Genomic DNA, 26761 nt, shown 5'->3' with positions numbered 1-26761 from the left:
ACGTTTGCGCGGAAAGTGCAAGCCGCGAGGCGAAAACGCAATTACCACGAATGCACGTGTTCTTGCACGTCTTCTCTCTTTTTCTCTCTTGTCCTGCACGATGCTCTCCTCAAACAAGACGCCAATTTTCATTAAAGCGGAAATTGCGATCGCACCGTGGCTTACTGACGCGCCGATGTACGACGTACATTAATGCTATCGATGGGGGGCAATTAGCGAAATTAATGAACCGAACCTTTGACGTTTCAAGTCGCGCTGAATTGACACGTCAGAGTGACATACGCGTTCAAATCTACAATGTTTGAAGTTGCTAATGCGTATACGAGATACCAGTATCGATCCTTGTAAGGAAGGAGTTAGCTGCATTTTGTGTTTCAACAATGTTCAGTAATTATATATAAAAATCAGTAATTTCTAGTAAAAAAAATATTAGATTCAGAAAGCAATGGCAAGATTTGTAAGCGTATAAAATCGAAATTCACAACAGGCTCAACAATATTAGCCGCTAATGTTCTCCGGAAATTCGCGAATGACCCAGAAAGCCTCTAACTATAATATCTCTATCCTGCTCCATCCAGGTGACATCGGAGGATCGGTTTCCGGTACGCGAGGGAGGAGGAGGGACAGCCAGGGTCGTTAATCTCTCGGCGGGTGACGAGGCAGGAGTTCACGGGTCTCCGCCATAGCAAACGTGACTCATCCACGAGTTCTAAGGAGGGAACCAAGAAGGAACGCAGCCTGGAAGAAGCAGCCTGTGATCTCTATGTCGAGGCTGACTCGACGCTCGGCGCGAGCACGCCAGGCCGATTCACGCTCTCGGACCGCGGCAAGCACGCACGATCACAGAGAGAATCGAGTATTTCGTTTTGCACAGTATCCGGTATCGCGAGATTACCGCCAATGGAACACGTGCACCAGGGTGTGTCCCGGATTTCCCGCCGGCTCCACCACGGACCTGTGTATTCTGTCTCGACGTAAATTCGTGGATAAATGTAAAGATGCCAAATACTGATAAAAGATTAACACCAAATAAAAACGTAAACATTCAATGTTATAATAATTTTCTCTGCATAACGGCTTCTCTCTGCATCGATTTTTAAATGAACAAACGCATCGAGATGGTGACTGCTCTCGATTTTTCTCATCATCTCTACTGAGCCTGAGAGGAATGTGTTTTCAAAGTCACATTTATTCGCGTTTTGCAGCGTGCGAGAATCCTCGTCGAGTTCTCATCGCAGTGACGAGTTTCATCAATGCGAAACTTGGACAGCTCAGTCTCCGGAGTTCCAACGGGGTCTCTCTAAATAAACTATCAGAGGAGAACAGACAGGGAGCTCGTCAGATCGATTCGATGAATTATGCAGATGTAGCGAGAAAGGGGAGCGTCTGATCGGATGCAGCGTCGATGGTGTTCGTTCGCTAGTTCAAGCAAACAAGCTGCAACGAAGGCTCGGTAAAGGCGACCTTAATGGCGGCGGGTCGCAAAGGTCGTAGGATCTCTCGAGGGATGTCGGGCCGCCTGCCTAGCCGCGCAACAAACTAGCTTTTAAAGGGATCGGGGAGAAGGTGGAAGGGTGGCGCAATCGCGCTGTCAAAGGGATACATTTTTGCGGATTACGGATGCGTCGTCCTTTGTGCGGCCCATTGTTCGCGCGGATCGGGCCCAACTATCCCTACGCACACGTGCGTGCATAGGTGACGAAGGCAACTAGGTCGCGCGACTCCGTTCCTATGCTGACAATGGAGCATGATCTTTATCCTTAGTGGTGTAATTATGCAGATTGATGCAACGGCAAGTCCGATTGAAACGAAGGCTGCAGGGTTATCGCTCTTTATGTGTCTCGTATAAGAAAAGTCTCGTCACAAGGAAAAATTTTGAAATTAATATAAGTGAATTACACACATAAATTTAATAATCAGAAAATTTTATATTTTTATTTGTCTCGATTTAATTTATCAAAGTCAGTTAATCGTCGACGACGCCCTCGAGAAGTTTCCACTTCGCCATTTCTGGAAAGATACCTCGTGCAAATTGACAGAGCGCGTCAATCGAATCAATTAAACACATGTCGCACGATTTCTAGGCCGAAATGATCCGAGAAAGCGACAGCCAATCGGACGGGCGATGTTAATTAACTCGCGGGCGCAATCAGTGGCAAATAGCGACGTTAGCAGCTCCGCGTGGCATTCGGCAGAGACGAAAATTCCGTCGTTTCGCCAAAGCGGAAACGTTCATCTCGTCGTAACTGCCTTCTGCGGTTTGCAATTTTCGCGACGAGACAGGACATCGTGACGGGACGCGACGCTCTCGAGAAGGCAGACCGCGAACAGCGCTGGCAAATTTGACCGCAAGCTTGATTAAGCATCGATAATGACGGCGCGTACCGTCGCGGATTCTATAATCATCGGGATCAGATAAGTGAATTATACGGAATATCTCGTTGGAAAGTTGCACGACGAGAATCAGTCAAGTGACATTGTGTATTTCTCATGCGTTGTTCGTGCGTTCTTGTCTGCTGCTGAAAAATAATATATTAGAAAATCTCGTGATTTTACGAGAAGATTAGAAAGCGCGATACACTGTATTTCTCTGAGTAATCGTAAATTGTTTAATTAGCGAATCCGAAAAACCAGAAAGTCTAAAGAATATATAAAAAATATATATATATATATATGTATGCAAGAATAAAGAAAATGCAACTTTCAAACACGGAAACCTTTCACTGAGAAAATAGAAAGCGTTATCGCACCGTTATCAAATCAATGTCGACATGATGTATGCTATTTAATCGAATTCAAATATTTCGATTAAAAGAAAAATTTCAATTCGCTGACAAACCCGCGCGTTATAATCATGATTCGTTGCTACACTTGCGGATGCTCGGAGATCACGATGACTCACGCGGGAAAAAATTACGAGAAAGAATTACGTCTATTGTGTAACGCGGCGATCGCGAAAGTAGAAAGTATGACGCGTCGATTAATCACAATCACGAGATTAATTGCGTTATTACGTTATCGCACGCGCGCGCACGCGTATGTCGCTAATCAGCTGTTGCAATTAATCGCTGAGTTCGTTGCTCCTCGGAAGCGCAGTCGCAGCGTTTCCAACGTGCTAACCAGATGGACGCATCTTTTATCTCACGCTTCCTCGTATGTAAAAGATTATGTGGAGTCTCATGCGCAATCACGGCTCCTAATAATTATAATAAATCTCGACGATGTGCGTGTATATATTATCATTAAACATATTACTTACAAAAGTACATTTATCACTGTAAGTATAATTTTATATATTACATATAAAATTACATTTTTAACATCATAAATGTTAACAAATAAATATCGGGGAGAACATTCGCTTTACGTTTCCAAAAATCCAAAAATAAAAAGTTCTTGCCGCAAATTTCGCGATGCATTAGGTTAGATAACACGCGCAGGCATTTCCCTAGTCGACCGTGCTTCCTTTTCAATTAAGGTGGCATGCAAATTTTAGCCGGTTTCACCCCCGCGCAATTTAACGCTCAATTCCGGCGGCAACCTCGCGCAGCAAATTGCCATCTCAATTGATCGCGTCCTCGACAATGCATTTGTGCCGACCGTTACTTAATGACGACTGGCTGGCATTGTAGGACACGTGTGTCGCGAGCACTTTTCCGCAGAACTCATTGCAATCCGACGCACGGACGAACACCCGCCTGATGTCACTTCCGGCTGTTCCATTCAACGCGAAAAAAACGAGGAAGCGTCACGTACGTCAATTACGCGCGATTACGATGATCGAAGCCGTTCGGTCTTTCAACGTTTCGGAGCAACCAAGTATAAATTGACGGCTCTTAAAAGCCGGAATTATTTTTTACCGGAAATCGGCTTGGGGGTTTTACGCGCGTGAATCTTCTTCGCGAATATTACAAAAGATCAAATCTGCCTAGCGAGTAATATCTGTTCCATGCCAAGCAATAAACAAAATATATTTATGAGAAATTAATCGCGTGGACACACAGGAGATCCACGCGTTGCGTCACATCCGGCGAGCCGCTCTGAACTTGATAAAGTCAGCATCACGAAACCGCAAAGTGGATCATCAAGAAGCGGAACGGAAAAATGTGTCGCGATACGCACAATCGCGTCGTGTCGCCGCCGAGTCCTAACGCGATGCTTCTGCATGCTTCTGCATGCCTGCGCTTAAGCAAACAACGAACTCGACGTTCATTGACACGCACCACGGATGCAACGTGAGTTAGAATCGCGCATAACGGCTTCTCGAAGCACCACCGGTTTTTCTGCGAATGAAATTGACGCCAACAAACGAAACAATCGCGGATTCCAAAAACAAATAAAATGCCTCGAATAAAAATATCAAAGAAGGCGAGTAATACGTCGCTTTCGCAGCAGAGTCACATCGCGGGAACATCGATCATCCCGCGGCGATTAAAGAAGAAGTTAAAAGTTCGACAGCTGGACTGGTAAAAGTCCACGAGCTACAAAGTGGCTCGCCGGGGCGAGCAGAAGTAGTTCCTACTAGATCGGCCGACTTTCGCGGTCTATACACGTCCGCAAACGTCAGTGGTTATCGGCATATCGGAAAACCGGAGTGCAGCGACCGGGAAATTAGCATACTCGTTGTCGGAGTCGCGGGACTGCAGATGCGGCAGATCTCACGATGCAGTCACGCGATTTCCATCTATGGGCGGGAAAAAATAGCCGCGCATACGTTTGCATACGTCAACCGCGTCTCCGTCGATCGAGTGTTCTCCACGTGGAACGGTCCGGTGGAAGCACACGGTACGCCTGGGTCCGCCTGGGATAGCCGGTTGGCGTGCATTGTTCACGGCCAAGTTGCACAAACATGCGCCGTCGACTTTGGACTCGGTCTTTAACGCAATCGATCGATGAACAAAACCCGTGCAATGGCTTACAGCTGACACGCTGACTCCCGGTGCAACGGTGCGCGACGTAACGGGTCGGAGTTCAGTAGACCGGTTGGCCAAGAGAAGCACGTAAAGAATCGCATGAACGCGAGGATCCTGAAGAAGTCAAACGAGCCTTCGCCGCGAAATCGATGATCCGAATAACGTGCCCGTACGAATACGTGCCAATCTCTTGCGATTAAATATTAGTCGTATGCATAGGTGTTGGATTTTTCCCTTCCAAAAATTGTTCACTCTAATTTTGTATTTCAAAGAAATTATTTAAAAGTTACTTAAAAAATGATTAATAAATGAGAAATAAATAAGTACGTGTAAATCCTGTTGCTGATACTTGATTGCGGCATTGGGTTAATCATCAACGTGATATCACCGATCAAGTTAATTTTCTAATACACGCGATAAGATCTGCGGCAGGAAAATAAGATCGACGGGTACGATTATTGGCGATTAACCCGAGCGATGTGCCGTTACGTGGGATTCGATCCGCTGTCGAAGAATTGATTCGCGCCGTAAAACACAAACGTGTACCCCCGTAGAAGTATACCTCCGTAGTTGCACAGACAATTTACGAGTCGTTTTCTCGTCTGGGATAAAACTGGCTCGTATTAATCCGCGACCTTTCAATTGCTGTTTTCCAACCACGCCCTATTTCCTCGACGATAGCGAAATCCCTTTGTTATGCCTCTCGGATTCATGTCTGCTCACTGAATCGAGCTAAGCATATCGAGATATTGCGTACTGCCGGTTCGCTTTTACTTATTGTCCGCTTAAGTGACGAACAAATGATTTTATATCTCAATGAACAAAACATATCGACGTTTCGATAAACTTTTATTTCTTGGCTCCGCCAACGTTCGCGCGTTTACGTCACAACTATTATAAAATTTTACATAATTAGTACGAGATAAATAATTAATTATTCCTTTCCAGGAAAAATGTTATAAAATAAAATAAAATAATACGTTTACGATTATCGACAAGAAGAAAATCATTATTTAATCGGATCAGGCCGAGAAGTACTCCGTACTTCTAAGCGCGGGTTCTTGTACTTCCGATAAAGAAACGCCAGACTTGGCCGCCGACCGATAATCCTCGTAAGAAAGTTTGCCCAATGCCTCGGCTGCGCAGTCGACTGCGATAATAAAAGTCGGCAAATGATCGGGTATTAAAAAATAACAGGTTTCGTTACCGACTTTTGACATGCACGGCGGCGTTCCGCGATCGTTCGCTGTTCTCACGCACCAACCGCTGCCGCCGCCGCCGCCGCAGGGCGAATGGAAAGAAATCCGTTCACTTCGAGTAATTGCGGTCCGACGACTGTTAAGTTCGCCTTGACTAACAGAACTCGACTCTAACGTTGCGCTGCGCGATGCGGATTCATTATAAATAACACAAGGTAATTCCGGTATGTCTCTCTTTCTCTACCTTTTATCTCATCGGTAAATATTCTGAGAAATTTTCAATTGCAGTGAAAAGCCGATTGATGGATATAAACATCCTGAAAATTTCCGGTATTATTTCCCTTCACTTTTCCTCTGCGACCATCTCATTGAACTTTCGTGGAGTTCATAATTAACTCCTTCGTAAATTTTTCAATGCCGACACCGACACCGGTTAAAGCTTTGTAAGCTGATGGAAAAAATTAACTCGAATGCACGAGCATCTCGATCTATGTCAACTTTATAAATGGAATCGGAACGAGCCGACCGCGAAATCGATCGTGGGAGAACGAGAACGAGCCGCCAAGGAATCCAACTTCGCGTCTGCAAGCAGGATTGAGGAATCTTCTCTGGGGAATCCAGTGGGAATAGACTTCCGGCGTATTCTCACGTTCGTGGAAGATGCGATTCCCCGTTCGAGAATTCGAATTCGTCCGATCCTGGCTAATCCTTGAGAGATCATTGCCCGCGTATATTAAACTATCATTTCTATCCTTTATCAAGCGGATGGCACGACGTCGTGATTTCATATGACACGGATGTGGCAAGAAAATATATGCACAACACTCGGGCAGGTATCAAACAAAGCTGATCGCGAAAAGTCCAGCTGCATCACGAACGGGGAACGTTAAGCCGACAGCAGCACGATCGACCGTAATTAAGTAACACCGTGTTGAAATCCGTTTCATAACGAGGCCTACATTGAGCAACGCGCCTTGAAATCCGATTCATTCTCGCGCGCGAAGCTCTCCGTCAACGAGACGCCGTCAGTCACTCACGATTGGGTCAATGCGATGGCGTTTCTCGCGAGGCCGCAGATAATGGACCGCGATTATCTCTCGTAATGTCCACCGTTATTGATATGTTGCGTGTTATCGCAGCCCTCGCTAAACTACCGTGGAGTATCTGTTCCGAGAGAGGATGATTCGTGGAGGTGTTCAATTGAGAACAAGTGGACCGCTGTGGCTGATCAAAGATTAGAAAGTCGAAAAAAAGAGAGAAATATTAAATACGTGCTTTGAAAGTGAATATATTGGGTCATTAAGTATGAAACTTTACAAATAGAACATAAACTTTTGCATTTTTTGGCACATGGACATGATTTATTTTCAATCGAAGTATGCGCCCATGTTATCTACACACTTCTGCCATTTTAGTGGTAGTTGGTCTATGCCTCTACTATAGAAGCCAGGAGTACGGGAATCGATGAAGTCGCGGAAGGCTGATTCGACTGCCTGTTGAGAATTGAAGAATTTTCCCACCAAGAAGTTGTCCAAATTCCGGAAGAAGTGATAGTCGGTAGGTGATAGATCTGGTGAATATGGTGGATGACGGAGAGTTTCCAATTCCAACTCCTGTAGCTTGCCACGGTCAGTCGTGCAGTGTGCGGTCGAGCATTATCATGCAACAGCATTGGCATTGACCGATTGACCAATTTCGGTTGTTTAATAGCAAGTTGTTGCATCATTTCGTCAAGTTGCTTGCAATATACTTCAGCCGTTATCGATGTACCAGGTTTCATAAAGTTGTAGTAGATAACACCTGACCTGGACCACCAGTCACCATAAGCTTCTTCTGTGTAACGTTGGGTTTCGCGTGATGTCTCGGTGGTTCATCAGCGTTCAGCCACTGATGTGAGCGTTTACGATTGTCGTAGAGTATCCACTTTTCATCGCAGGTCACAATTCGATTAAAAAAAGATTCATTTTTGTGACGGGAAAGCAAAGAAAGGGAAGCCTCTAGACGTTGCGCCTGCTGCGCATCGGTCAATTCGTGCGGGACCCATTTGTCCAACTTCTTTATCTTACCAATTGCAGCTAAATGAACCAATATGGTGGGTATGGAAACATTGAATATCGATGCCAATTCACGTGTACTTTGAGATGGATCGGACTCTACTACGGCTCTCAAGTGATCATTATCCACCTTCGTCTTTGGTCTTTCACGTGGCTCATTAGCGAGGCTGAAATCTCCATCTCTGAAGTTTTTGGACCAATTGCCCACCGTTGCTTTAGTAGTTGAACCTTCACCAAATACAGCGTTGATATTACGAACTGTCTCCGACACTGTGGTTCCACGGCGGAACTCATATTCATAAATCACACGAATTTTGGACTTTTCCATAGTTCTATAAAAAAGAATCCACCAATAAAACTAATGAAGATATTTGAACAAATAAATATGACATTTGAAGAGCGAACATACATCTATCACACTAACCTAACCTGATAGTGACGTCTGGCGCCAAATTTGAGATAACAAATGTTAAAGATGGCGCTTTTACATTTGTAAAGTTTCATACTTAATGACCCAATATGTATTTAATTCTAAATCGAAAATATTGTTTCTTCAATTTTGACTTTGAAAAGAATTTCTAACGGGAGTGGAAGCGATCCGCATGAGAGCGAATCATCGAATTGCCGTATCCGTCATGACTGCGTCACGGGTTTTTAACGGGAAAGATCCGTCCGATACCGCGTGCTATTTCTGTTTAATCGAGCGCCTCTTCCGTGCGAGTGATCCAGAGTCGGGTTTCCCGTTCACGCGGGAAAACGGTCAACACGGGACAGAGAAAGAGAGAGATAGAGAGGAAGAAATCAAAGCAGGAACGCTCTCTTTCAACGCGCGACGAAACGCCGGTGGCCGGAATGAAGCCGCAATCTGCGATGTCACAGTGATTTTTCACGGATACGGGACGGGAATTGGTCGCGAATCGCAGGAAAAAAAAGATTGGCTCGATCCCTTAAATACTCGTTTGCGAGATCGATCGGTGGGGCGAGTCTTCCTCTTTACACGGGAATTCGGGGAGGTGTCGGGACCAGCGTGAAAAATCGGATTCGCGTCATTGTTCGAAATGCAATGAAATCCCAATGCATCTGATGGACAACGAACGAACGGTGATGGCGCGATATCTCTCTTTTTTTCTGCGAACACTGGCAGCAATATGGTCCGAAGAGTATCGCGCGATATCGGCCTTATGGTGCTTTTGCGGGACGCACGCTTATCATACGTGTGATGAATTATATGAGAGCAAACTCATCAAGAACTTGTTCTTTGAAAGGATTATTTACTTTTTTCACTACTGTTGTGTCAAAATGCGATTGATTGAATCTCACTATTTATTCGATACTTTTATTTTACAAAATCTCAACAACGATTGACGCTTAGAATATTAAAATATGATATTAACAGGTTTCACAATTTATTCTTCACTTTTTTAAAGTTTTTGAAAAATCGATTAAATCCTTTCAACCCTTTCGTTGGTAATAGGGACCTGCTAGTCGGCGAGAATTAGGAAAGAATACCGAAAGTTTGTTTGGAGAGGAACGACAGCGAGGAAGTCTGGTCGAGGCAACTGTAATCGCGGCGACTTTTTCTTTCGACTTGGGCTTGGGCTTGGGAAGGGCAGGTGGCTGAACGAACGAGCCCTGCATAAGTAGGTTCCCAAAATGTCGATGCAGGTCCCCGACCGCGATCGACGCGATTTGTGAAGAGATTCTTCGTGGTTCGGTCACGTGTCCTTCGATACACAAACTAGTTAGTCACAGAGATCTCGAGACGACCACATTCCTCCAGGTGTATTAATCTCATCAGTCTCCGCCGAAAATAACACTCCAACCGTGATATCATAATGATAAAATGCACGATTCCTTGCAGGAAAGTCTAAATTAAGATAAGATTTGACAAGACACTTAAACGCAAAGTATGCAATTTAAACAACTAATGCATCGTCATAGTTACACTTATTAGCGACAATAAACTACGAATTTATTAAACGTTAGAAATCTCTAAATATCTCAATTTTGTTCTTTACCTTAAAAACTTTTAATTGAGGAAACTGAATTCCACGACATTAATTTAGATACGAGATTTTACAGTTGTTTATATCTTCGCAGAATACGTCTGCAAGCATAATTAGGATAAGTGCTTTCGCTTTTATCTGTACAGATCAACAGTATAAAGGACAATTGGTGCAGTGTCTCACACTTCATACGTCCGCGATGAACTTTTCTCATTCTCGTTTTTGTAACAGAGCACTCGTCTTACGTGGCTTCGACGGACGCGACGTAAGAGTAATGACTCGTTTGAAGAACTTACCGAGTCAACGCGTGTAATCTCTCCCGGTCCTTTAATTAAGACGGTCCTCGATGGCCGACGAGAAATGAAGGGCGCGCGTCCGGTGCAATTTCTGCCGCCCTAACGGTACCGGCAAATTCGTCGGTGGAATCGCGAAATTCGATCTCCCGCTCCCTCCCCTCTTGCATCAGGCAGAAGAATCTAATTTACGAGGTGGTCAAAAAATCCCTCCCGTTCATTTCTGTCACTCAGCTTGTCCAATTTATCACTCGACTTTCGACGCAACAACAGAAGGGAGTAAGAACGTCTTTATGATTGACGTTTTTCATTTTGTTCGATACACGTGGTACACCGTGCTTCTGCGAGTGTAGAACAGAATTTTACAAACATGAAATATTAAACTTTCTGAATTCTTAAATATCGAATAGATCCGCGTCTTATGAATGTTCTGACTGAGGCGAAGCGGCACGCCTCAGTCTTAAAACTTTCAAGAAACATGAATTTGTTTCCATGAAATCGACAGATGAGAGTTCAATGACTGCTGAGAATTGACGATTCAAAGCGCTCTTTATTTTATGCGCGACGGATATGGGGGAAAAAGAGCGGCCGCTTGGGCATTTCTCTAGCTTTTACTAGAAAGTCCGCAGGAATTGGGATTGTTGCAGCGAGCAGAACTCTTTTGCACTTTCACGCTACCGAATTGCAACTATCGAGAATCTCGAGATGCCCCTGATTTTTGCAGTCACTCTGCCGAAGCAGATCTCATAGAAGGTGGATTCGTATCTTAAATTCCAAAATTCCCGAAAGTGACATCAAAATTTCTCGCAATTGAATTTTAATTTAAGATAGTTGGAGCAAGTGTCGCCCGTTACGAAATACAGAAGGAAGCGCTCGCTCGGAAGTCGGTATATAGCTGCAAAAACATGCGGTGCTAAGTGATCCATCGAATACATCTCGAGAATTGCCGGTCGTAGCGTAAATCATTCTAAACTCCACTTTAAAGCCTTCAGCACGTCTGCTCTGTTCGCGCGGTAAGGCAAACGCAATTTTCCACTTGGCCACTTTTTCGAAGGGCGTACGGTTGTTGCGTAACGTTTCCCTTACTGAAAAAATTAGCATCGCGAGATCGCGAGGTGAGGAGATGTAAAGGAAACTGATTGCACGATCGCAGAGATCAAGTGGCATCATCGCGACAGTGATGCTTTCCGATCCGCTCGGTTTCGTTTTATCGACATCCGTCGAAATAATTCGACATAATCCAGAAGCGGAGCGATAAGCCTCCATAAGCGAAGCAGATCGCAGGTCTAGACAACGCAAGGCCGCTGCAAGGTGTCCAGGTGAAATGTATTACGCCTTATTTATGCTCTGCGAAACGAAACGCACGGTGAATGAAGAACGAAAATATTTCCTCGATGCAATTCGCCCGGTTGCAGTTACGATCGGGACTTCCTGGATATCTTTACGAGACGATTCCTGTCTCTGCTCGGAAACTCATGACACGTGATGTTGGTCTATCAAGTGATCCTTATATTTACTTATGAGTTTTGGGTTCTCAAGAAATATTGTGAAACATTAAATTGTACAAATAAATGATTGCAAAAGTAAACATCAGTCTCTTTGAGGGAGTCTTTATTTTTAATCGCTCGTTATTTCAAGATTGACTCTTCGAGATATGTTTGTGAGCATATTTAGAAGTCGAGAAATCAGAAAGTTATAAACAATTAAAGATAAAGGATTTCTCGAATAAAGAATAAAATTGATATCAATCTTCGTTCGACGTCACATACACAAGCCGAGTCTACAATAATTTTTACCTCATAATTCCGGAAAGTTAATTAAAAAGATATCTACAGTGTTAAAAATCGAGAACCTTGAAATCCACAAGTAAACTGAGGCTCTGGGACACTCTGTACACACGCATTCGCGCCGATTCGCTCCCGTATCGCAACAAAGTTCTCCGAAGCATTAGATCCGCCCCGTTAAGTTCCGTCAATATATCAAGATAATTTTACGAGGCGAGGGAGGGAGAAAGCGACAGAGAGCGAATGAAAAACGTGAGTAGAGAGGCTCGGCCGTACGTGATGCCGTATCGAGAGGAGATTTAGCACACGCGACCATACATTTACTCCGATAATCGTGTTCAGTGTATGCTTTGTGCTTTGCATTCTTCACAATTAGCTCGGGAGAGAGAGAGCGCGTCGATAGTGGAGGCAGCGATTCATTCTCGCCGCGGTTTGAATTAGATAAAACCTTGTCGCCCGCGTTATCAGCCTTTTTGATTGCCGCGCCGTAAATTGTCCGACGCGCGATTCCCGTTTTATCTTTAATGCGCGACACGATTTATAATTTTCGCGACGCATGTTGCAGAATCTCACTTCGAAATAGAAAGACGCGCTCCGAACGATGAAATAAATAATCGAATAAATAATAATTAATATTTTTTAACGATACTCGTAATATAAATCGCGTAATATAAAGTAAAAGGCTCACGTTGACTCAAGGATCTTATTTGTCCGTCAGTTTTTCAGGCGAAGGATGATGGATGCCGCGAGGGAAATGCATTCAAGAACGATGAATGATTGACGAGATTGACGAGATTGCCAATGTTTCCGCATACGCATGTTTGCCGTGCAAACATTATTATCGGTCGCAAAAAGCTTTCTCACACTGATATATTATCGGAAAAGATACAACAGTAACGCGTAACGTCGTTTCAACTCGCGTGCATAATCATTACGCACATATGCTTAAAAGTCGCCGGACCCCTTCTGACCATGAGTGCATGCTGTAATTTCGTCCTTTGTAATTACGATTATACCCGTAAAAGTTTCGTGCTTTCAACCGACGTGCGTAGGTGCCCCTTTGTGCATACAATGTTGCGCGAGTACATTTCCTACGCGAAAATGAAAAAGTTATATATCTGCAAACTTGAATGTCCAACTTTTCTTTTACAGATCCAACTTTGCGGAAAGTTTCAGAATAAAAGTTATCTCATATCATAATTTATAAGATAAAAAGCGACCGAAGATTAATAGTTAAGATGTGTAATTCTTTCTGTCTTTAATTCGCGAAGACGCAATATTCTCCCAAGAAAATCTTTAAAAAGTACTTTTAAAAGTAGCTTCTCTTACATTATTCGGAATTATTTAATATTTAATGAGAGATACGAGAGAAATAAGAATTTCTTCGTCGTAATCCTATTAAAAATAATCAAAGCTAATGGACAACCATTAACCATTTTTAGAAGCGTGCGTTTCAGTGAGTCGTGTGCTTATCGGAGAGATTTTATCGTAAATGAATCTTTAAAATTCCACCACGGTAAAACTCTCAAATCTCGCTCGCCCCGTAAATCTCGATAGCCCTAAACGCAGCTTTCTGGTACTTGGTGGTGTGTAATTATTGCGTAATTACCGGGCCGAAACAAAAATCGTTTAGAGGCTACGGATGGCGTGATAGATCCTGCGGAAGTGGATAATTAACGCTCGTTACTCGCTCGGGCAAACCGGCGCGTCTGCTCGACCGTTTGAGGATCGTTCCGGCGACCTCGCGACTTTAAGTACTTCGGTGATTTATCTCGCGAGGCTGCTCGCCATTTAATATCCTATCCGACCACCACGCGTGTATCGCAACGTTTTTCGCGAACGCACTCGAGTTCGTTATCTCGACGGCGCGATGTTGCGTTATACAGGGCGATTCACGCCACGTAACTTCCGCGATTTAATTTCTTCGGCGATTCCCTGCAATGTCTTTGAAATAATCCTTGCGATAACCACAGAAGTTCATATAACCAATTCAGAAAAATTTTATAAACTGTCTCGTCAAATGAGAAACTGAATTGATCAGAAATCAGATAAAACATTTCCGAATAGATTAAATGAGAAGTAAATGAAGAGAATTAAATGAATAGAACAGAATCAGATAGGTCCCATTCAAGATGATCTTCTGCGGCGAGAGAAGTGCACCCCGCCGCACTAGCGCGACTAACAATTTTAAACGATCGTAGATCGCCCGGATCATCATCGCTCAGCGTGATGCTACGGGCGGCTACATTACCGCCTAGAAAATTGCCGGAGCATGGTGTGTGATTCAATGAGCCGCATTAATCATACACATCAAAATCAATTCGGACGTCGTATCGCCGGCGTGATAATTTAGCGCGACGCCCAGCGCGATTATGCTAAGCAGCGTGTATCTAATCATCGACGCGCGCGCGCGCCTAATACACCGGGCGGATGATCTAGATCGAAGATCCACGCGTGACGTGGCGCTCCCATAAACCGGAAAGACTTGTTGCGCACCTGAATGTACCCCGCCGTCGACGTCGGCGTCCTCAAAGACAGACTCGGCGCATTCGTCATCAGCAACAGCGTCTTCAACAGCTTCCTCGTCCCTGGACCCATCGTTGCTCGCGCGAGTTTCCGCTTTGTCGGCCGCGGGACTGTCGACGGACGCGTGTCTCGCCACTCGCACCAGCGTGCTGTTGCTCCTCGTCTTGCTGCTGGTGCTGTGCGTCCGGCGGATCAGCAGGTTCGTCAGGGTCGTATTCTGCTTGCTCCTCGTCTCCTGATGGCTGATTCTGTGTTCGCGCGAGGAACTGGCCGACTTGGAGGCCGGCTCGATGACGATCCTCGTGGTCGATCTCTCGTTTTCCGGCTTCTTCCTTCTCACGTCATCCTCCACCTCGAAGCAGGCGACGGTGTTGTTCAAACGTTCCTTCCGGCTACTCGATTCCTTCCTGCCGGCGAACCGGCTCTGAAACCGCTCGATGGTCTTGAAGGACCGCGTCCTCTCGACCTTCTTTCGCTGCTCCGCCTGGCCGCTGCTCGTCATCCCCGCTCGATCGCACTTGGATGCTTCAAAGATCCTCGTCAGCGACTGCACCTTACCTCGCACTTCCGGTAATGCGTCGTCCGCGTTTCTTCGCGCGCTCGACAGACTGTCATTGCTGCTCAACGTGCGCGTCAGCGTGCCGGGCGTCGTCGACGAAGACGCCGCCTTGGACGTGGATCCGATAGGGAAGGTGTTGCAGGCGAACTTCTCGCTGCCGCTGTCCGTAGAGTGACCCTTGGTCAGCTTGGCGACCGGTTGCCGCAGCGGCTCGCCGCCGTCCAGCGACACGTAGAACGTGGACCGCCTCTTCGGCGACTCCTCGGGATTCTCGGTGGTCAGCATGTCTTCACATGTCTCCTCGGAGCGGCGCGGTATCACACGACGTCGTCGTCACAACGCAAGTCGTCGCGTTATTTGATCCAGAGGCCGGATAGTCGCATCGATACTCCCACCGAGCGGTTTATCGCCGATTCGGCGTGAACGGACGCACTCTTTTTCTCTGTTGCGTGTTCCTCGCGAGCGTCAAGAGGGCATCGACACCGAGTTTTGGGTCGAGCACTGTTCGCACTGTTAAGAGACCGTCGAGAACGTGAAGAGACACGGATTCGACTTTTTCTTAATCTATCGCGTCGATATGTTACCTCGCGGCGCACTCGTCCGCGTATGCGACACTGCACCGAAAAACCAGTACCGATTAGATCCAAAAACCATCCACGTGGTATCACTCGTCGTACTGCGAAGGGAATCGTGCAATTTCCGCTCGGGTTCACTTGGCGAGTTCGCGCCACCGCATCTTTGCGTATCGGATGTCGTCTCCGGCGTCGACGCGCCGTCGAGGTCCCGTGCAGCATCCGCGACACGCCCCCCTCGGCCCCGGAACCGCCGATTAATCCGAGAATCGAGCGTGCACGATCTTCGGGCCTGCGGTAATAACAACGATTATGTTCTCTCTTGCTCTTTTTCAGTCTTTCTCTCTCTCTTGGGTCGGATCGGTTTCTCGCGGACGGTTCTCTCGAGGATCGCCGCGTCGATCTGATCCCTCCGTTCTTTTCTCGCTCTCTCTCTTTCTCTTGTTCCACCCGCTCTAAGTATAGACGAACTATCGAAGCGGTGCAGCTTCGGCCGAAAAGAGGACGAGAGAAGGAGAGAGACAGGCTAGAGGCGTGTCGTTACGGCGTATGAGAGGAATATCAGCTGGCTGTGTTACCCCAGGACGTTGATACACGCGGATAACGCGAGGCGTTGAACCGTCAACTCGCGCGACTCCTCGTGTCGCGTCTCCCTCGTTGCGTCGCTGCTTCCGCAAAGAGAGAAAGAGAGAACTCCTCTGTCTCTTATGTTTTTTGTGTAAGTTTGCTTCACGCTTTTCCGTGTGCTTGTCTTCTTGTGACGGTGGAGTGGCTCCTTGCGCGGGAAATTCCCCGTTCTGTTTTACTTGGAGATCTTTATTTTTCTCGGTGCAATGTATTTTTGTAGTAGGCTCTTTATTTTCCTTCCATGCGTTCATTCACTTCGAGACGGTATCGAGCCCTCCGGCTGGCGTCCATTTATAATTTTCCACGTGAACGTATGACAAATGCATCTCCGATTTTTTTCTCTCTTCTTCTCTCTTGAAGTGCTTCGTGAGCCTAGATGTGAGTTATCGCATCCGTTATCATGTAGCGCGCGAAAAGGTGGCCGCCTCGAGCGTGACTCTGCGGGAGGCAGATACACTTTCTCTCGTATTGTATGTACCTTTTGTGAACGTTGCGTGCTTAATTATGCGTACACCAAGCTTTCGGACTCGGTTTAATTTCTTACTTAACTTTTAATTAGCCCCGAGCTTCTCTCACGTTGATCGCCTTCGCATTTATCTTAATATTCTTGCCGTTCCTCGCGCCGCAAAAGGTGCTCTGTAGATTTACATCGAGAACATGCCGCTCGGGATATCCAATAAACATCTTTCGCTCCTCCGTTCCTTCGGGATAAAACGAATCTACCGATCCATTCGCTTGCTCCGCAAAAATAATCCGCTTTCAAAAGAAACTAGGAAACCCGGCGCGATCGGGAGAATCCGCGAGGACGCTGGAGCGCGGAGCCGTAGAAGAAATCGCCGGGCGAGGGGAGATGTGGCCGGAGATTGCAGGTGGAACTGGTCGAAGAATCCGCGAGTGAATCGCGGAGAATCGCCGTCGGTGTGGATGGGATACGTAGGAATCGTCGGCGAAGCCGGTCGAGATTTACGATCGCGGCGAGTGCGAATGCCGCGGAGCCGTTTGAGGGGCCTCGCGCGACGATTTACGGGAGCGGGATTACAATTTCAGAAAGGGAGAGAGAGAGAGAGACAGAGAAATAGAGGAAAAGGGAGATCGCGCGGCAAACAGCGCGACACCAAAAATCGATCGGGAAAAAACACGAGAAAATGCACCTGTTCATCGATTCATTCACCACCGTGCGGAGGGTGGGCGGGGTCCACCCCGAGGGAGGAGAGTAGTACACGCGCACTTGTTTTTCGGGGTCACGCCACTCGGATCGACGAGGAGTCGTGCTCGCGGCTCGATGATTCCATCGAGTTCGCGATTCCGGCACGTATAACCGCGATCACGTAGCCGCGATCAAACTCGTTCTCCACTCTCGTTCGCTCCGTGCTGCGGGCTGCACGGCGTCGCGTCACACCACACCAGAGAGAGAACTTTCCTCGCCGCGACGCGATCCCGCACTTTCCGCGGCGAGGTCTCCACCGGGAACTCGCGGGAACTCGTCGAGTTCGTGAGCGACAATCGGCTCGGGGAGAGACCGCCACGCCGAGAAAAGTAAGAGGTGTTCGAGTCACGGCGATCCCGCTCCCACGATCACTCTTCTTACGATCATGCGAGGTCCAAGAGCACCACGCAATGATGATGATGATGATGATCGTTTCTCTCCTCTTTCTCTCCTGATTCCTCTAAGCGCGATTGAAAGCAAGTCTCTGGTCCAGATACACTGTTCTGCCCCGGGAACGAGTGATCTTCCCGAGGAACACGACACGACGACGGGAACGCACCGCGTTGCGCGCGATCGGTCCGCACCGCGGACGGACTCACGGCTATCTGGCTCGACGAGCCGGACTTAATCCGAGCGCGCCGCGAGCGCCCCTATCGGCGGCGGTCTCAAAATGTGTGTACGCGTGAAAGAGAGGAAAGCGAGAGAGATAGACAGGCTGAGAGACAGAACGGAAAGAGAGAAAGAGAGGGAACGAGGAGAGGAGAGCGGAGCCGAGCCGAGGAGGATCGGCGACGAGTGCACGCGCGTCGACTGTATGCTGCATTCGACCAGACTTCCAGACCTCGGGAGTGCTTCGTCTGTGCACGACGGAGTGCACGGACACATCTTTCTCTCTCTGTCTTGTGCGCACGGATAAACGTGGGAGGAGACCTGACGGAGGGCGATATCGCAGTCGGAAAAGCGAGACGTCGGAGATGGTCCACGGTTTGCGACTCCGAAAATTGGGGTATCAGACTGCGGTGTACTCTGATCGATTGGAGAATCGAAGAAGTAAACAAAGGATGAATTGCAACGCCTGCATACTTCTGGATCATCAAAACGGTACCGCGGTATGCGAGTGCATTCTCGGAGACGGGCGAGCACTCGCGGGTTACTCTACTCTGCTCCGCCTCCCCGTAATTAAGGCGTAATGACAACCGGAGTGAGATAACTTCGACTAGCGGGAGAGACGTTATGTAATAACGTGCTAATCGTTCTGGGCGTGCGATGCAAAACGTTTCCACCATTTGAAGTAGAAATCTCGATTATATCTCGCGAGGGGGTCAGGGGAGGATAAATTAATGTTGCACGCGTCCGGAATCACGCGGAACTTCCGCGGTATTGTATCGCACGTTGTAATGCGGTAGCGTTCGATTGCGTAAGTGATTGAAAACGTGGTTTAAAAATAGCGCGAACGGGGCGGTGTAAGCTTGAGCGAGATGCGAGACTCCACGACTGTCCTTTTGCTCGCGAGTAAACGACAAAGTTATGCAGAGCATTATTCAATTTCGATGCACGCCCGTGTTTCCCGTGGTGGGTCGATTTTACGACGGACGGCGATCGGCAAATCGCCATCGGCGCGGCGCGAGTTCCGCGGGCACTCGAAAAGCCGCAACGATTTTCTCCGGCGAATTAAGCACGCCTAAGAAAAGTCTCTGTGACTCAACCGGATCACGTTCGTAACCGTTTCCGCAGCCTGACCCCTCCGCGCCGCTGGCATGCCGTTCCATTTCGAAAGTGGCGTAAAACCGATGGTTTACGATCACAATTTTCATGCCGCGAAAACCGCTGCCGGTCCGCCGCGAACGAAAGCGGAAGCGAGGACGAACAAGTCAACGACCGACCGCGAATTTATTTTTAATCCGTTATTGCAGCGCGTTTTGTGACGTTCAGTCATTGTGACGTAAAGATTCAAGCTGCGTCAAACATGAACGTAGTTAGATTCACATGTAGAATCTGTACGTAGAACGAGTTCGAGCAGCGAGCACAAGGGAACCCGAAAACATCGACTCGATAAATAACGTTGGCTCAGAGGGTAACGCTCGGATTTCGAAACGATGCTTTCGTTTCTCGTAAACGACTTCCTAAGAGGGCTTAAGGCGATTTATACGATGATTTATACGGGACTAGTCCGTCGACAAAAAGCTCCTTTGAATTTCGGATATTCTCGCCGGCTGAAGCGAGCTTTGTTAAAGCTAAACGTGCAGTTGAAATACGGTTCGATTTTTTACGAATTTGAAGTATTGATTTGTTAGAAGTCACGTTCACGTTTATAAAAAAGATTTCAGAAATTCCTGAGAATTTTTATTTTTCTTCCAGGTTACACAAAATTGCTGTGAAAGTAATCGGTTGTTTCGATGAAGAAACGTAATACTAATTACAATGTTTCATATTAATTATATATTATTTTTAGATGTTTTAAGAGATCACGTGTGGTACCTGTCGTGACTTGAAACGTTTTTAATTCACTCACAGAAGTGACAGAACGAGATCTGCAGGTTCCCGCGGCTGTGTGCGTGCGTAATTGATTATAAACATGCATAACAGCACGTATGTGTACTGATAATATGCATGAGTATAAATTATTTTATCAAATTGACATAAAAACCGGCCAGAGTACTTGTCTCTTGTGGCGCGTTTTAGAGTCACGCTCTAGAGCGAGTCCTTTCACTCTTGCGGCAACTGGTTCGATTTTTTCTAGCGGATTAAATTTATCGATGCCGCGTGTAATTGTACTGATTAGAACACACTCGCATGCATAATCAATGATATTATCGTTCACAATCGGCTAAGTGAATTGCAAGAAAGTGAGTTGCAACCTCCCCGGCATTTAACGATCGTTTCGTAAACCAAACTCCAAATTGCCCAACTCCGATCTCGAAAGACTCAATTCCGTGTGCCCCAAAATAACAACGAAACTGCAGCGAGTGATCTAATCTATTAGGAGTGTAATTTAGTTTTGAGGGTTTTGCAACAGATGGCTGTAGTGTCAGTTTGTTCCAATAGCTGTTTCCGATAACTGTTGTTTCTTACAGTGTTGACATTACCCATGACATTTAGTAGCATTATAGCAATAGATGAAATAACAGTCGTGTTTATATCATCGTAAAAATGCAACTTCCGAAAGCTCTTTAACATTTTCGACATGCGTTGCTTTTGTTTTTTAATCAAAAGAAAACTGCGGCTGACGGTTATAGAATTCTTGTGGAAACTTATGGTGATTCTGCCCCATCAATTAAGACGTGTGAATACTGGTTTAGACGCTTTAAAAGTGGTCATACTGATGTGAAGGACAAAGAACGCTCGGGACAACCAAGAAAGCTTGAAAATGCAGATTTGCAAGCATTATTGCACAAAAATCCAACAGAATCCACTTCAGAACTTGCCAGAGCATTAAGTGTTGATCGTACAACAGTTACCAAACATTTACATGAAATGGAAAAAATTCAGAAAGAAGGGAAATGGATTCGACATCAATTATCGGAAAGTGCCATTTGAACATTTGCATTTCGTTGATCGCCAGGCAAAAAAAGAAGAGTCTTTTGTCTCGGATTGTTACTGGGGATGAAAAGTGGATCTATTTTGATAATTCGAAACGCAGAAAATCATGGGTGGATCCAGGCGAACCATCAACATCCACTCCGAGACGCAATATTCACGGTTCAAAAGTAATGCTCTGTATTTGGTGGGATAGTGTACTATGAGCTGTTAAATCCGCATGAGACTGTCACGGCTGATCGTTATCGACACCAATTGTAAAAGTTGAAGCAAGCATTGGACGAAAAACGACCAGCAATTGCGAGTAAACGACGGAAAGTGATTCTTCTTCGTGACAACGCTCGACCTGACGTTGCGTTATCAGTGAAAGAAACACTATTAGAGCTTGAATGGCAAGTCTTCTCCGGACATTGCTCCATGCGATTATTATTTGTTCCGGTGGATGCAACACGCTTTAGAGGATACACACTTTGATAATTTGGAAGAAGTGCGAAAATTCGTCGACGAATGGATCAACTGAAAAGAAGAGTGATTTTATCGTGGTGGAATCCATCTCTTGCCAGAAAGATGGGAAAAAATTATAGAAAACGAAGGAAAATATTTTGATTAAGGTATTCATTCATTATCATATTTAAATACATGCGTTTTTGAGCAAAAAAAACCCTCAAAATTAAATCACACCCCTAATACTTTCACTCAAAAAAGAAAAAAACAAAAGTCTCCTGCTTCAAATTTTAGAATGGAAAGATCGCAAGTCAATTTTCCGTCGTATTCTGCATCTTCAATTTTCTTGAAATAAGATGCTCAGTAAAAAAATCTTTTTACTCAACTGAGGAATTTTCAAAAAGTCGCATAACGCAATTGTCGCGTGTCGCACGCACAGCCGTGCATGAGCAGCGTTGCGACACCACTAATTGCAATAATGCACAAGATCCGGTGCGGTACGCGCTTTGCTCCATGCGGGGATCGGCCGCCTAAAATGAATAATGAGCCAGGCGCAATTGCGCTGGCAAAAGCGAGCAATCCCGCCGGTTGTTGCGGGCTGCGGCGTCTCGCTCGCGTTGCCCACGCGCGCGGCACGCGGGAGATCTCATTCCGCGCGAGCGATACGATCTCGCGGATTCGTGCTGTCTCTCGCAACAGATTTATCGCGGTGAATATGATAGTGTCCGCGCGGGAAATTCCATTAGCAGGACGATCGATCGCGCGCCATCGGGAACACGCGTCGAATTTCCGCGCGTGATTCGTCCACCGCTCGGCATCTCGGTTCTCGAGGATCGGAGATCAAGATAGAGCAGGAAGAGGAGTGAGGACCTTAAATTCTTCGACGAATCGTACGAGCCCTTCACAGAGGACACCTGGGAAAGCGCAAGCGGAGGGAAAGCGTTGGGCATTTCATCTAAAGGCGTCCCATTGTGAGCCCTTTGTTGAGCGCAGAATGCAATTAGCATTTTACAAGGTGCCGGTTGGGAAATTCACTTGCGAGCACGTTTTCGACGTCACGCTACTTATCTCCACCGAAAGCGGACGCTGAGCACGTGCGTTTGAGACTGACGTTCGTAACATCCGCCGTACATGACGGGGAATCTTAACGAGGCGCACTCGAACGAGCGAGAAAGCTTCGATCGCGGCGCGCAATGTAGCAATTAAACGCTCATCTTTTCGTAGGACGCTCAGGATGAAAACGAATCGCACAACGTCGATTGACGTGCGAGGTTCTCTCGCGCTATGAATATTCGTCCGTTGTAAGATTTGAGATTCATCCGGTGCAACAATCCGGGTAGCCGATAGAGACGCACGTTATAATAAAGAGGAAGAATGTAAATACGGAAATTAGATAGGCAACTCTCTTGGCACTTTGCTCGGCGTTTGCACGTGGATTTTTCGGAATTTCTCGCGCGATTACACGCACGAGTGCGGGCGTAAAGAGCGTAATTGGCCGCGGCGGTTTATCGGATGCTGGATCACGCTTGCGATTCCAGAGCGGAGCGATTAAATATCAGGCGTAACGCCATTGCCGCGCGAGATAATGGGACGCGGAGAGTAATTATCGCGTGGGAACTGTCACGTAGAACTGCGTATCTGACACTCGCACACCGCGGAGCATGCCTGTTGCAATTATCTGCTGCTTTAATAACGCGTCCGGAGTGATTAGGAAACGAGCGAGCATCGAAGACGCGCGGAAAGGCGGCGGCCTATACTTAACGTGATACAACGCGCAACGGTGCACTCGCTCGCTCGTATGAGCGTGCTCGCAGCGATGCGAGAAGCCGATACCACCACCTCCTCGTGATTCTCGTCGTCTCGTCGAACGAACAAACCTCGAGTCGGCTGATTATCCGCCAGAGATTGAACCGTCGTGATCGTCTTGACGGGTACAATTCTCGGCGTGATGCGGATCACGCCTGTGCTACGGATATGGAGAACGGAATATGTATCTTCGCGGTTGAAACGTAAGATACGAGTATGAAATTGTATTATATATTAATACAATATTAATAGTATTATATATTAATATAAGAATAATATTGGAAATTATACAATTCAAGATTCCATTTAATCACGATTACAAGATTGGGCAAGTGAAAACCGCGTTTTAAACATAATTTTGAAGAAGCATGTATAGTATATGTATATATGTATATGTAGAATATGAGATATTATTAATAATAATCCATATAATGTAAGCAAAATATAAAGGATAGATTACTCGTCTCGTAGAATCACGATACGAATCTGAGATCATCGATGATCTGCATCAATTCCGAACCGCTCTGCAGCTGATCAAAACTCTTAATAATGCGCGCGGAGCGCACGCTGTCGATTAACGAAGAAAAAGGCACGCGTGCGTGATTAGCGTGACGTAATTATTAACTACGCAGAGATGCGGCGTGTACCTACTGACCAATCCACGTGCATTCCATACGTATCCTATTAACGACGGCAATTAACGTGGCGCTATCTTAATTCCGGTTCCTCGACGGGGAATAAGTGTCGGATTTATGGTGAGATTCAACGGCGACGGGGAGGACGAGGGGGATTAAGAGGTATGCGAGCATCGAGGGAACGCAAGAATCGCGTGTGGGAAGATGTATGTGCACGCTGCGTCAGACGCGTGTAGGCGAGCTCTCGTCTTCGTCCCTTCATCTCTCGTCCCTTTTGCAGATATCCCTTTACGTCCCGAAAGAACGGCGACGATGACGGAGACGGCTCCTCAGAAGAAGAAATGGCGAATTCTATTGGGTTGGCCAAAAAGTAATTGCGTTTTTTTCCAATAGATGGACATACATGTCTTGAAATGTAACTAACTTCATTCTAAACCGCAAATTCATTATGTAAGTTAACAACTCACAGTTCAAGCTTGTTTTACAAAAAGAAAGTACACGATTTCGTTAACAATTGTTTGTTTGCCGTCGATTTCAAAATGGAAAATCAAAAAGAACATTTTCCTCATATTTTCTTTTATTACTTCCGAAAAGGGAAAAACGCTGTGCAAGCTCGTAAAAAGTTATGTCATGTATATGGCGAAGATACTTTAAACTGCGGCAGTGTCAAAATTGGTTTACTAAATTTCGATCTCGAGATTTTAATATGAAAGATGCACCAGGCTCAGGAAGGCCAATCGAAATTGATGATGACAAAACAAAGGCACTGATCGATTCCAATCGGCGTTTAACGACACGAGAGATTGCTGAGAATCTTAACATATCGAAATCGAGTGTTGAGAACCATTTAAAACGACTTGGATACATTAGTAAGCTCGATATTTGGGTAGCACATGAGCTGAAAGAAATTCATCTCACTAAGCGTATTGACATCTGCGATTCTCTTTTGAAACGTGAGGAAAATGATCGATTTTTGAAACGTATGATAACAGGCGACGAAAAATGGATCGTCTACAACAACGTCAAACGAAAAAGATGGTGGAGCAAGCGTGATGAACCTGCTGAAAGCACTTGAAAAGCAGATATTCACCAAAGAAAGATTATGCTGTCAGTCTGGTGGGACTGTGTATTTTGAGCTGCTTGCAAGGAATCAAACCATTAATTCAGACGTATACTGTCGTCAACTGGATAAATGAAATTATTAAAATGATGCCATCAAACAGAAACGTCGAGAATTGGTGAATCGCAAAGGTGTTGTGTTTCACCATGATAACGCTAGACCACGTACAAGTTTGGTCACTCGTGAAAAATTGTTGCAGCTTGGATGGGATGTGTTACCATGATGTTACCACATCCACCATATTCGCCAGACCTGGCACCATCAGATTACCATTTGTTTCGTTCTTTGCAAAACGCCTTGAATGGTAAAACCTTGACTGCTGATGAGGATATCAAATCGTTGTTGGAATTGTTTTTTGCTGAAAAAGATAAGAACTTTTTTGAGCGCGGAATCATGAAGTTGCCTGAAAAATGGCAAAAGATAACCAAACAAAATGGACAATATATTGTTTAATAAAGTTTTTGTTTCCCATGAAAAATTCGCCTTTTATTTATATAAAAAAAACGCAATTACTTTTTGGCCAACCCAATATTTATCACGAGACTCGAATTTGCTACGTCAAATGTATTCGATGATTTATAAATTCTTTTTCATTCAACTTTAAATTAAAATCTTCACGGGAACATCTGGGATATTAAAAACACAATCGCGCGCCTGTGAAAAAATGAGCATTGATTCAGAAATTTCACTTTGCAACTGCATTAATTTGTCCGTCGAATCGGTGATATGTGAAAGTTACTAATTTTATAGTTTGTTAGAAAGTCACACCTGCCGACTCCTGCGCAAGTGTTCAGGTAAAAATCGAAAACAGGTGAAAATCGGACGAAATCGCCGACACGGTTGCTCCCATTTTCTGTGAAGCGAAACGTCCGGACTCGTTTCTGCTGTCGCATGTGCGAAGTCGCTTTTACGCTTGTTCTACCGTTCAAGTGGAACGAAGCCGCATTGATGCTGTCTCGCGCCGTTTGAACAGGCGAATGCCAGAGGCACGCCGATACCGATATTTAACTGTTTAGTTAACCGAACTTACGTATTTCTGCGCCACACATTGAACCATTTTCCTAATCGTGATTCTCCGTATAATTGAATGAAAACGTGGTATTTCAATGCAAATAATAGTTTATATACATTTTGCAACAAGAATGTTTGGTGAAAGGAAAATATTCGTGCGAAGCAGTTTTAAGATCGAGAATTCGATTGCTTTGATTCTTCAAAATTAATTTCTTAATGAATTTCAAATGTTGTGCTAAAAAGTAATTAAAATTTCAATAAAGATGCACCGCATTCCAAGCTGAAAAATAAGCACAAAATCAACCATTCGGACGCATTGTCTCTTACAGATCCCTTGCGTTAACAGTAGTTAACGACAAACGCGGCGAGATGGAAGCGGCAGATTTATACGAGATGAGGAAAGTTCTCGGAAGCACCGGCAAAATTACCGCCGTGCATTTCATAATTTTACCGTAACTTCCTTCTGGC

At 45.7% G+C, this 26761-nt stretch overlaps 1 protein-coding gene and 1 long non-coding RNA gene across 13 annotated transcripts in view; one reads left to right on the top strand and one right to left on the bottom strand.

Moving 5' to 3' along the window:
• LOC105275051 overlaps nt 1-1047 on the top strand; it is a 184689-nt gene extending 183642 nt beyond the window's left edge. Inside the window, exon 3 of the long non-coding RNA XR_002192980.2 lies at nt 579-1047. This is a non-coding gene — a long non-coding RNA (uncharacterized LOC105275051). The remainder of the gene's footprint in view (nt 1-578) is intronic.
• LOC105275048 (disabled homolog 2-interacting protein) overlaps nt 1-26761 on the bottom strand; it is a 308710-nt gene that overhangs the window by 51224 nt on the left and 230725 nt on the right. For 2 of the 12 annotated variants that reach the window (XM_011331672.2, XM_011331675.2), the window contains exon 1: nt 14746-20804. The exons of the other annotated variants lie outside the window; for them this stretch is intronic. In XM_011331672.2, the coding sequence (XP_011329974.1) occupies nt 14746-15619 (874 nt within the window). In that variant the 5' untranslated portion in view covers nt 15620-20804. Of the gene's footprint in view, nt 1-14745; nt 20805-26761 lie in introns of those variants that run through there. 12 annotated transcript variants of the gene reach the window in all.

This window comes from Ooceraea biroi, chromosome 8 (genome assembly GCF_003672135.1).
Source record: "Ooceraea biroi isolate clonal line C1 chromosome 8, Obir_v5.4, whole genome shotgun sequence".
NCBI classification, from domain to species: Eukaryota; Metazoa; Arthropoda; class Insecta; order Hymenoptera; family Formicidae; genus Ooceraea; species Ooceraea biroi.
Note: the sequence above shows the minus strand (reverse complement) of the source record. Positions and strands in the feature narration are given on the sequence as shown.